General features: G+C 41.9%; 1 protein-coding gene across 1 annotated transcript in view; it reads left to right on the top strand.

The window, feature by feature from the left end:
• REL (REL proto-oncogene, NF-kB subunit) overlaps nucleotides 1–12,939 on the top strand; it is a 70,657-nt gene that overhangs the window by 6,588 nt on the left and 51,130 nt on the right. The window contains 2 exon segments of the mRNA XM_042446888.1: nucleotides 2,270–2,412; nucleotides 5,349–5,497. Of these exon segments, the coding sequence (XP_042302822.1) occupies nucleotides 2,270–2,412; nucleotides 5,349–5,497 (292 nt within the window).

Here is a 12,939-nt window from a genome sequence, read left to right as displayed (position 1 = left end):
CAACAAAATACAAAGTACAAAGTTATACAATATACAACAATACAGTATAACAAAATACAAAATTATACAAGAGTAAGTACAAGAAAATCAAAAACAGTGCCAAGCCCACCCTCATACAGCAAAAACCCAGATAAACATCCACAACAATACATAAATCAAGAAATAAAAACTCTAAAAACCATATCTAGCTGGATGGCAATATACATCATCGAGGGGGCTAGAATGACATTGGTGCTCATGGGAAAAAACACAATCCATGAGCATATATCCCCATACACAGACAATGTAAGAAAACTGCAGCAGAGTAAGACTACTTTCCAAGTCAAGCCTCTGTTGCAGCACAGCTAATAGACCCTGCCCCCCGTCCCTGCAGCCATGCGCCAGTTGCGCAGGTGTGGCTGTGAGTCCGTTGGCGGCGAGTCTGGGTGGGAGCGCAGCTGCGGGTGGATTCCTCCCCAGGCAGCTGCTCCCCAACAGCGGCAACAAACACAGTCCCTCGGGGCCTTAGAGGGGGCAGGATGGGGAGGTTCCCCAGCGAGCTGGGTTTTTAGGCTGCCCCTGCCACTGACACGCCCCTCCCCGGCCTCCCCTCAGGTGTTCTTCTGCCTCCCTCGGTCTCGGCAGCGCCGCTTGAGTCCGTTGGCGGCGAGTCCTGGTGGGAGCGCAGCTGCGCGGGTGGGTTCCTCTCCCAGGCAGCCGCTCGGCAACAGCGGCAACAAACACAGTCCCTCGGGGCCTTAGAGGGGGCAGGATGGGGAGGTTCCCCAGCGACTGGGTTTTATGGCGTGCCCCTGCCACTGACACGCCCCTCCCCGGCTCCCCCTCAGGTGTTCCTGGTCTCCCTCGGTCCCTGCAGCGCCGCTGTGAGTCCGTTGGCGGCGAGTCCTGTGGTGGGAGCGCGCTGCGCGGGTGGATTCCTCTCCCAGGCAGCCGCTCCGGCAACAGCAGCAACAAATACAGTCCCTCGGGGCTATACTTGCTCCATCCTTAATATGACACCCCTTCAAACACTTAAAGAGGGCTATCATATAACCTCTTAACTGTCTCTTATCCAGGCTAAACATACCCAGCTCCCTAAGTCTTTCCTCACATCACATGGTTTCCAGACCTTTCAACATTATAGTCACCCTCCTCCGGACACACTCCAGATTCCTCCCACTTGTTATGAAAATAGGAGAAGGGCCAGGCCCTGAGATCTGGGAACCATATTCTCCAGTCTTCACATAGGTGACATGTATCCACATAGACCTGGTGGTTATTCTGTGGGTGACAATGTTCTGAATGAGAGAGGAAACAGTCAGTTTAAAAAACAGATATGAAAATGAATATTATGTTTTTGATCACTGTATGCCGCTTCCATTCATACACGCCCCCAGTTCATTCATGAGCGCATATGCCTATGGCACCATTTGTTTCCAACCACAGATCTCCATCTACATAATGAGGCTGATGTATTTGACGTATTAGGCAGTATTGGCAATGATGTGAGTCGCAGGATGAGAAACCAAATAATTTTCTTACTCTCTCTCAAGCAACCTGGGACAAAATGACAGGTTACAATTAAAAAGAGGAAACAAACAGCAAGGCAATAGGTTATATGGTCCATGTAGACAGGGCCTAGGTTGATTTGCTTTGAATATATTATAAATAATTTTCAAACTGCAGGACCACTTTCAGGCTACAAAAGATCTGGGGAAGATACAGTCTTGTGACATCTAAAATGTAAACCATCTAAACCTGGGATGGGAAAAGTTTCCATAGAGCTGTTTTGGGGGGATATGACCCCCAAAAGTAAAAAAAAAAAAGCCTATAATTTTTCCTGGGGGGCATAAGATGGCATTTTTCCATGCTTTGGGCTTGCCCCCTAGACCATTTTAGGTCTAGGAAAAGCCTTTTTTTAAATCCAGAAAGTCTTTCCTGCACCTAATTCTGAGCACATTCTGAGTCTAGGAATTTGTTTTCCTGGTAGAAGAATTGAAATGAGCTCATAATCCCTTTAAAATAATTTTTCACTCAAAGTTACTCCAGGTTTTCTCTTTGATTATATTGAAAAAGTTATAGCTGCTCCTGCTAAACAGGTGTTGGAAATGGCAAACCACTCAGAGATTTACCAGTACTTTCCAGTCTACCATCTTCCTAATGTTGCTCTGGGAATCTGGAATAGTTTTTTGTTTTATACTATGTACTGTTGTTTTTCAGCTCTGATCTTTTGAGATCAGCTCAGGGTCTGTTTGTTTTTTAATGCTTTTTGTTGTTCTTCCTTCTAAAGATGGTCATGAGCCATATATTGAAATATGTGAGCAGCCGAGACAGAGAGGGATGCGCTTCCGATACAAATGTGAAGGGAGATCAGCAGGAAGCATCCCAGGAGAACACAGCACTGATATCAATCGGACTTTCCCATCTATACAGGTATTCCTCTTTGTTTTTCAAGTAATTCATTTTTGTTCTCCATGTACAAGTCTTCCTATTAATTATATTTATTTATTGTGGCTTTCCACTTGTCAGAGCTTGGGAAATTATTTTTTAAGAGTAGCAGTAGGCCTAAATACCCTAAAGGCACCAAAACCCCTTGGATGGTAGTAGATCACCAGTGAATACCAGGTGCAGAGGAAAGAACTGACAAAATCAATAAGGCAAATTCCATACGTAAGAAAACCCTATGAAATTAGGGGGATTGCCATAAGTCAGTTGGCAGCTTGAAGGCACATACACATACACTAACAGTAATAGTAGTTTATTGATGGTTGAACCATAGGCCATTCGCATCCTAAATAACTACAATAAAAAGTACAATATGGAATAAATAATATATAGCTCTAGAATATTTTAAAAATTCAATAAGATTAAGACACATTGAACATAAACAACAGTGCTATGGTTAGATAAGAGCACCCCAGAACAGTTAACTGCAATGATAAATCCTGCCTGGTAATTCATAACTTTATTCTTCTATACAGGTTTTTGTTGTGAACTGCTGTCAAGTCAACTTATGGTGACCCTATGAACGAGAGACAGTCCAGTTACTGTGAAGTCAAAGGCTTTCATGGCCAGCATCCATAGTTTTTTGTGGGTTTTTTGGGCTATGTGGCCATGTTCTAGAAGAGTTTATTCCTGACGTTTCACCAGCATCTATGGCTGGCATCTTCAGCATTCTCTGAAGATGCCAGCAAAACGTCAGGAATAAACTCTTCTAGAACATGGCCACATAGCCTGAAAAACCCACAATAAACTATTCTAGTCACTCTATCAACAACAGCCCTGCTCAGGGCTTGCAGATTGAGGGTTTTGGCTTGCTTGCTTGCTTGAGTTTATCCAACTGTAATGCAGTCTTCTTTTCCTACTGCCTTCTACTTTACCACTTTATTATTTTCTAGTGAGCCATGTCTTCTCATGATATGTCCAAAGTATGACAGCCTCATAGCCACATAGCCCGAAAAACCCACAAAAAACTGTATGTAAGTTTAGTTATTTGGGCTTGTAGGGAGAGTTCAGGGAGAGTTCAACTTGATTTGCTCTCGGAACCATTTATTTGTCTTTTCAGCAGTATGTGATATATGCAGAACTCTTCTCCAGCACGACATTTCAAAGGAGTTGATTTTATTCCTATTAGTTTTCTTCAGCGTCCAACTTTCACAGTCATGTAGAAACTGGAAATATGATGGCATGGACAATCCTAACTATAGTATTCAATTACATATCTCATTGCTTGCCGCCTTGAGTCCCTATGTTGGGAGAAAGTTGGGATATAAGAAAATAAAATAATAAAAATAATAATGCTTCGGCATCTTGTCTAGTTCCTTTATAACTGCCCTTCCAAATCCTAGTTTTCTTTTGATTTCTTGACTGCAGCCTCTGTTCTGATTAAAGGTGGAGCCATGGCATGGAAAATCTTGAACTATTTCAATGTGTCATCATCATCTACTTTAAAGTTATATAAATCATCTGTGGTCATTATTTTTGATTTCTTAATGTTAAACTGTAAACCTGTCATTTGCTCTTTCTTTTTTGACTTTCTTCAGTAATCGTTCCAAGTCTTTCTTGTTTCCTGCTAGTAGCATGGTGTAATTTGCATGTCTCAAATTGCTGATGCTCTTTCTTTCATTTTATATGCTTTCTTCTGATCCTACTGTATGTATAAGTTCAGCGTACAAGTTAAACAGATAGGGTGATTAAACACTGCCTTGCCTGATTCTCCTTGCCAACTGGAAACCTTTCCATTTCTCTGTTTTCTGTCTGCGGGAAGCCTCTTGTACTGAGTACAGATTATGCATCACCTGTTTATTTAAGAGTGATCCATAGTTTTTCATGATCTGTACAGCTGAACGTTCTTGGGCTTGAGCCAAGTTGCATTGTTAGTCACAGAGGCCCTCGTAGCTTTGCTCTGCTGCACCCCAGTAGCCACCTGACCTGGGAGTTTCATCTTCTGGCACTATTTCTTGTTTCAGTTTGGATTGTTGCATCATAGGGTCTTTATGGTATTCAAAAGAGTTTTACTGTGCCTCCTTTTGTGCAGTACTAACAAGTGTTAGCTATGTTGTTGTCTCTGAGGATCCTCTTCCAATGTCACCCCACACACTACTACTGCTGCTGCCCAGTAGCTGTTTCTAAACTTTTAATTTAAGTGTAATGGGGCTATCCAAGGTGCTGATCCTTTTGGGAGAGTGAGACTCGGCACCCGAAGAAAAGTTCAGATTTTGATTGGATCCATGCTGCCCCACTGATATCAGAATCACGACCCATAGTGAGTCAGAATAATTCTTGAAAGAATAATTCATTTGCTTCTGTAAGTTTAAGGCAAAATTTAGGTCCAAGGTCAGTAGTAAGAAGCTGCCTTCTACAGTGGTGCCTCGGGTTACGAAATTAATTCGTTCTGCGGCCGCTTTCGTAACCCGAAAAGCCTTCGTAAGCCGAATTGCCATAGGCGCTAATGGGGAAAAGCCGCGATTCCGTGCGAAAAAGCCGAAAAAAGCACCAAAAGTTTTTTCGTAACCCGAAAAAACATTCGTAACCCGGAACAATGATTCCCTATGGGATTTTTTCGTATCCCGAAAATTTCGTAACCTGGGTATTTCGTATCCCGAGGTACCACTGTACTACCAACTCAGACCGTCCATCCAGTTTAATATCGTTAGCACAGACTGGCAGTAGCTCTTCAGGGCCACAGACTGGAGTATTTTGTACCTCTGCATGGAGACATCGGAGATTAGACCTAGGGTATTTTTAATGCATAGCATGTGTTCTATCACTGGAAAAGGCCCTGTCCCTGAAGTTTGATGACATAATGCTTTTTTTTTTTCAGCTAGAGGATGCTGACCCTTTCTGTCTTTTCCCCACACCCTTTGCAGATTTTGAACTACGTAGGAAAAGTAAAAATCAGAGTAACTTTAGTGACCAAGGATGAGCCCTACCGGCCACATCCCCATCGACTTGTCGGAAAAGACTGTGAAAACGGTTACTATGAAGCTGAATTTGGTCCAGAGCGCAGAGTGCTGATGTAAGTAGTTGATGTCATTACATACAGTTGAAGTTAGGTGATGTGTGGTTGAAGTAAAGGGATGGTGGTCACCATGAACATATCAGACATGCTTCAGATCCACCTCTCCAACTTAAAATGACAGACAAACATATTGGTGAATTGAATGCTGGTTCTGCCCTTGAGGTCTTGTCCATCCTTTCCTCTTTGGGGAGAACTCTTAACTTTTTTTTTTAAAAAAAAATGATGCATGGAGCCCCAGTTTTGGAGGAAAAGTGAAAAATTGGTGAATAGTGGTTGAGACCATAGCTGTTTTTTTTCTACTCTCTTCCACACATTCAGTCACCACATGCTCCGTCCCTTAACTGTATGTTTATGCCAGCCACATCTTATGTTATCCATGTACTGGGCAAATGATAAAATTGTCCCTTGTCTATTCTTGTTTCTCTTCTACTTAGGGATCCCAGGTCAGGATTATCCCAGTCTCTGTTATTTTGGGGCCAAAACCTGATATCTAAGGATGACATGTACAGTTGGCCTTCATTTGCAGATCATCACGCCCCATAATATTAAATGATGGTGACATGAACATGCACATGCTGAAATGTGCATGTTCACATCACTTCCATTTAATGGTGTAGGCTGTGATTATTCATTTTTATTTTTATTTTTTGCATTTGCAGCAAGTCCCATAACTGAACTCCCATGAATCCAGAAGGCCACTTGTATATGATAATGGCATGGCAGCTTAGCCTTGGTCATGATAGTAATGTTTAAATATTGGGGTATCATACTGAGGATGATGCAAGCTTATTTTCTGCTGTTCCAAAGGCTAGGACACAGAGCAATGTTTCACAGGTGAAAACTGAGCCATGTGTGGCAGGGCAACTCTAGAGTGTGGTCCAAATGGTGTGACCAAAAAACAAGACTGGAACAGTTGTTAATAAGAAAGAACACACAAAACTACTATTTTAAGCAGATAAACCTTGGTGAATTCAGAAAAGTCCAGGGAGGAATTAAAAACAAACCAACCAATAATCCTAATATCCCTCTTCTCCCTCCTGCTTAACTGGGTGCAAACTACTTTTCTACTTTGAACTCTGTGTCCAGCGGTTGTAGTAAACTAAGGTAGTTTGTAGTGCATTGCACTATGACTCTGGAGACTAGGGTTCAAATCTCTACTTGGCCATGGAGCCCTGATGGCGGAGTGGTTAAATGCCAGTACTACAGCCACAGTGTTGTGAGTTCAAATCTGCAGGGCTCCAGGTTGACTCAGTCTTCCATCTTTTTGTAGGTTGGTAAAATGAATACACAGCTTGTTGGGGGAAATTGGCTTACAGATTGTAAATCGCTTAGAGAGTGTTTAGTTTACTATGAAGTGGTATAGACATGTAAAGTGTTATTGCTTGCTCTTGCCATGGAAACCCACTTGATGGTCCTGAGTAAATCACAGTCTCTCAGCCTCAGAGGCAGGCAAAGGTAAACCCCTCTGAACAAATATTGGCAAGAAAACCCTGTGATAGGTTCACATTAGGGTTGTCATAAATCGGAAACTACTTGAAGGCACATGGCAACAAACAACAAGAAGGATGAAGGAGGAAAGTGCAGGGAAGGAAGTGGGCATTTTAAATGTAGTTGAGAAAGTGGGTCAACAGAGTATTAACAGGGACAGCAGAGGGTTGAATTTGATGGCCCTTGATGCCTCTTCCAATGCTATGATTCAATGATTTTAGTTAGAAGGGGTCAGGTTGCCACATTGGGCTCCTGGAAGATGTCTGTTATCCAAACTACACTGCAAAAGTAATCCAATTTGAGACCACTTTTACTGTCCTGGCCCAGTACTACGGAATCCTGGGAATTGTAGTTCATTGTGGCACCAGGGCTCTCTGACAGAGAAGGCTAAATGTCTCACAAAACTGCAGTTTCCAAAATTCCCTAGCACTGAGTTGGGGCAGTTAAAGTCTCAAACTGGATTTTTTCTGCAGTGTGTTCTATACCTCTGGCCTGCAGGCTCCTTTTTCTTAACACCTGTTTGCCTCAGTGCACCACCCTTATTATTACTATCTTGTATCTTAACTACTTCCTGTGTTTATGGGAGCAAAACAGGGCTGTCTTCTCTCCCCTCTTTGCAATTTAGACCTGGCATTGTCAGCAGGTGGCAATTGGGCAGACTGTAGAGGTCTGAGGAATTAGGATGTGGTTAAATATTTTTTGTATACATGTGATGCACCTCAGTGTTTTGAAACTCATCCATCTGGTTGGCACATGATCTGGTGACATGATGAATGGACCAAAATCCAAAGTTTTACAACACCTCACAATGACATTTTGATAAATGAACTTCTTTCTGGCAATGTGATTATATAATGTATTTTCAACAGCTGTTTGCGAAACAACAACAACACCGAACCAGGATTCAGTATGCTGAAAACTTGTTTTGATTTGGTTCTTTTAAATAACATTTAAAGCAGTGGATAGGGAGCCAATGTGGTGTTGTGGTTTGAGTGCTGGACTACGATTCTGCAGACCAGGGTTTGAATTCCAGATCAGCCATGTAAACCCACTGGGTGACCTTGGGCAAGTCACACTCTCTCAGCCTCAGAGGATAGCAATGGCAAACCCCTTCTGAAGAAACTTGCCAAGAAAACCCCATGATAGGTTGGCCATAGGTCGGAAACGACTTGAAGGCACACAACAACAGCAATCAATAAAATGGTAATTCCTAAACCTCTCTCTCTGGGGCTGGTGTTTCTATTAAAATGCTAGTTAACGTCCTGCCATAAATGTATATGTCTCTCTGTGTATGAATTTCCTATAGGAATTACATTTGTTAAGGAGAATACCTTTACTGAGAAAGTCAGCATTAGTTTCATAAAGGGAATAATGAAAATGCCCAATGCCTTTTTTAATTATTATTTTTAAAAAGTATATATAGGACAAGAACCTAGAATTCAGAGACATTACAATGTTAGTCTGGAAAATCAGTATGCAAAGGAATCTTGTAGCACCTTTGAAACTAACTTTTCGCACAGTTAGTCTCAAAGATCCCCAGGACAGGAACCTAGATAAAGCTGATGAATCATTGGATGCTCAGGGTGGCAGAGCTGTGGTCAAACAGCCATATGCGTGAGAAGGTATTAGATAATGATGAATAGCAATTTGAGTTTGGAACATGCAATCTTTTTAGCACTACACTGCTCAGTATCGTCCAGCCAACAGAGCTAATGGGCATGCTGGTTGGAGGGAGTGTGAAGATGGTAAAACCAAAAAAAGAGCTTTTTCAAGATCTGGAACAGAGATGGTGTTGTATTGCATAGCTGTTAATCTTTAATATGCAGTGGGCCCTGGATATCCACTGAGGTTTGGTTCCAGGATCCCCTGGACACCAAAATCTAGGGATGCTCAAATCTTGTTGTATACAATGGCATAGTAAAATGAGGTCCCTTATATAAAATTACAAAATCAAGGTTTGCTTTTTGGAATTTCCAGTGTGTGTATACATACACACACACACACACACACACATTTTCAAGGTGGTTGAATCCATGGATAAGGAATCTGTGGATAAGAAGGACCAACTGTACTACTTTACTGTTGATTTTGTTGTTTAACTAGACTAGACTTTCTGACATTTTTAAAAAACAAACAAGCCTTTGTCTTGTGGATAATCCCAGTGCCCTGCCACACGTACAGACCACAGGGTCTCTTTCACGCTCCACTATGTTAACGCTATGGTTCTACTTTAATAGCCATCATTCCATCCTATAAAATTCTGGGATTTGAAGTTCAGGCAGAGGTGTTAAGAATTCTCTTCCAGAGAGCTCTAGCGTCTCTCCAAACTTCAAATCTCAGGATTCCATAGGATGCAGCCATGACAGTGAAAGTGGAATCACAGAGCTATAATTGCATAGCGTGAAATGGCCCTTGGAAAGGAAGCCTCGGGAATAGCAGAGCCTGGGTGAGTGAGTGGCCTCTTTCGCAATGTGCTCCACTTTCTCACATTGCACGGCATTATCTGGTATTCAGCTTCCTATTTTGCATCCTCCTTGTGGTGCGGGTGATGTCATGGGTTTTCCATGTGGGAAGGAATCAGGTTGCTGGAGGTAGGTGGGGAGAACCCCTTCAAAGGCAGCCTTGTGACCTGATACCATCACATGCAAATTTGAAGCGACAGCTTGCTACTGAATCTCCAGAATCAGATGAGATCAGGAAGCTGCTGTATAATGACAACCTTTTTTCTCTTGATCACATGGTTCATAGTTGCCCCTTATTGTGGGAACTCTTATGGCCACATGAACAGTCTGTAGCAGGTTTTGTGTGTGTAAATACTGTAAATGTATATGAACTGGGTGGTTTTTTTTCTGGGTAAAATCACAATATCTATGTCTAAAAGGGTCAGTTTTACTTGCTGTTGAAAATACAAAGGTTTTTCTTTCTTATTTAAGGGACTACAGTCAGCTCCCCACATTTGCAGTTTTGACTTTTATGGATTTTCGCAGATTTGATTAATATGTTCTCTGTAGGGCCTCCAGCAAAGCCAGCCTGGCATAGTGGTTTAAATGCTGGGCTGTGACTCTGGAGACCAGTATTGGAATCCTGTTCAGCCATGAAACCCACTGGGTGACCTTTAGAAAGTCACATCCTCTCAGCCTCATTTTTCTTCAGATCTCAAATTTCTAGCATTGCAGGAAATTACGACTTCAACTGTGCACTAACGGTGGAGGGAATTCTTACCAAGTTTGCAGATGACACTAAACTGAAAAGAGTGGCTAAGACCTTGGAAGATAGGAACAGAATTCAAAAGGATCTAGATAAACTAGAGAATTGGACAGAAATGAATAAAATGAAATTTAATAGAGACAAATGCAAAATTCTACACTTTGACCACAGAAACCAAAATGTGCATGTATAGGATGTGGGACACATGGCTCAGCAGTACTGCATATGAAAAGGACTTTGGTATCCTTTTTTGGGAAGGGATCCTTGGGAACATAAGTTGAATATGTGCCATCGGTGTGATGCTTCATCAAATAAGGTGAATGCTATTTTAGCCTGCATTAATAGAAGTACAGTTTCCAAGCGGAGGTTCCGCTGTATTCTGTGCTGAGCAGGTCTCATCTGGAGTACTTTGTTCTGTTCTGGTCACCTCATTTTGAGAAGGCTATAGACCTGTTGGAGCAGGTTCAGAGAAGGGCAGCAGGGATAATAAGCATCATGGAGACCATGGCAGAGAGGAAAGGTTGAGAGAACTGAGAGGAAAGATTGAGAGAACTGAGCTTGTTCAGCTTGGTTAAGAGAAGATTGAGGGGTGATATGATTGTCCTCTTTAAATATCTCAAGGACTGTCACAGAAAGGAGTGGGCAGTTTTGTTCTTTACCAAAGGGTAAGACCAGGACGAATGGTTTTAAGTTACAGGAGAGTAGATTTCAACTGAAGTTTAGAAAGACCATCTTGACAGTGAGAGCAATTTGGCAATGGAACCAGTTGCCTAGAGGTGGTGACATCTCCTTCTTTTGTTGTTGTGTGCCTTCAAGTTGTTTCTGACTTACAGCAATCCTAAGGTGAACCTAAGTCAGAAAGAACTTGAAGGGGCACAACAATAGCAGCAACAAAATATGCATCTGAGGAAGCATGCTGATGTCTACAAAAGCTCATGGTGCCAACTTCTTTATTTTAGTTAGTCTCAAAGGTACTTCAAGATCTCTCTAAATACTGATTCTACAGACTAACATGGGTATATATTTGAATTCAGCAACAAAATAATAATTATGATGATGGGAGGACAATTATGGCACCAAATGTGGGAACTTTTACCTGTCCCACTGCTCTCAACAGTGAGACTCTTTCTTCTTATAATCACACAACTAGACACCACCATCATTGATCCACTAATGCCACTACAGAAACTATGTGTTTCGATTCAACCAATAGCATATTATTTTATTACATTTATTAAAGAGAATATATTAAAGAGAAAAGCATGCCAGTGTAGTTTAGTGGTTTGAGTGCTGAACTATGACTCTGGAGATCAGGTTTCGGTTCCCCACTTGGTCATAGAAGTGCACTGGATGACCTTGGGCAATTCATACACTCTCAGCCCCAGGAAGTCCCATGATAGGGTCACCTTAAATCAGAAATGACATGAAGGCATGCAACAACAACAACATCCACAACATGCAGTTAAAGGTTATTCATTTAACACATAGAAATCCTAATTGACTCTACTCTTTCCCTGTCTCTTTATAATCCTAGCTGAACCTAATTGTCTTGAGTCTAATGTTATCCCCAGCGATATCATTCACACTACAGAATTATAGTGCCTTTATTGTTCTTTAATGCCATGGTTCTGTCCTGTGGACTCGTAGGATTTGCAGTTTGTTGTTGTGTGCCTTCAAGACATTTCCAGGTTATAGCAACTCTAAGGCAAAACTATTATGGGATTTTCTTGGCAAGATCTGTTCAGAGGGTGGTTGCCTTTACCGTCCTCTGAGGCTGAGAGACTGTGACTTTTCCTAGGTACCTAGTGCATTTCTATGTCCAGGCAGAGATTTGAACCCTTGTCTCGAGAGTCCTAGTCCAGCACCCAAACCACTTTACCATGCTGGCTCTCAAAATAATTGCATTATTTTTATTTACTTTATTATTATTTTATTTATTCATTTATTTATGTAATGACCCTCCTTTTTCCTAGTTTGGAAGTTACAACAGATATAAAAGTTCCTAGTTCCTAGTTTGGAAGTTACAAAAGTATATAAAAATATACCCCCAAAATATAATTAACTATATTTGTTTTATCTCTCATTTTTAATAAAAATTAGAGTTTAAAAAACCCAGACAGTACAGCACAGTTCTGCAATGCCCAGTCCCCTTGAGCAGCCAGTCCTCAAAAAACAGCTGAAATAAACCCAAAAAAGTACACTTTCCCAGGCCTTTTTTTTTTTTTTTTTTGGCAAAGGGGGAGGCTTTGGTTTCCCATCTTCACCAGTGGCAGTTGGTGGCTTCCATGTCAGTGTCATGGTGGATCTGCTCTGCATTTGGAAGAGCAAACATGAAGGGGGAGCAACATGACGGTTCAGTACCTTGGATAGCAAATGCCAATTCTGATAAAAAGTTGGCACAGATTAGCCACCACCCCATTGACAAGGGTGTTAACAGCTAGCCTCGATCATAACATCTTTGGAGAGTCAGTGCTGAGTCAAGAGGAACCTCTGCAGCTTCCATTTGAGCCTCCGGGTACTTTGCAAAAGCAAGCAGGGGCAAACCCTTCGGTCCGTGAGTCACAGGAAGAACCGTGGAAGCTCCCATCACCACCACCACTTGTGGCTGTTCTGCTGCAGCATGAAGTAGATGCCTCCACATTGATTTTGTGCCTCCTTAATAGAGAGGTGAAGCTACTCTATTTCTTTCATCCTTCCATAGTGAAAGCAGTCCTGAAGAGTATAGAATAGATCTTCGGGCTTGG

This window comes from Sceloporus undulatus, chromosome 1 (genome assembly GCF_019175285.1).
Source record: "Sceloporus undulatus isolate JIND9_A2432 ecotype Alabama chromosome 1, SceUnd_v1.1, whole genome shotgun sequence".
Lineage (NCBI taxonomy): Eukaryota > Metazoa > Chordata > Lepidosauria > Squamata > Phrynosomatidae > Sceloporus > Sceloporus undulatus.
This window is presented reverse-complemented; position numbering and strand designations above follow the sequence as displayed.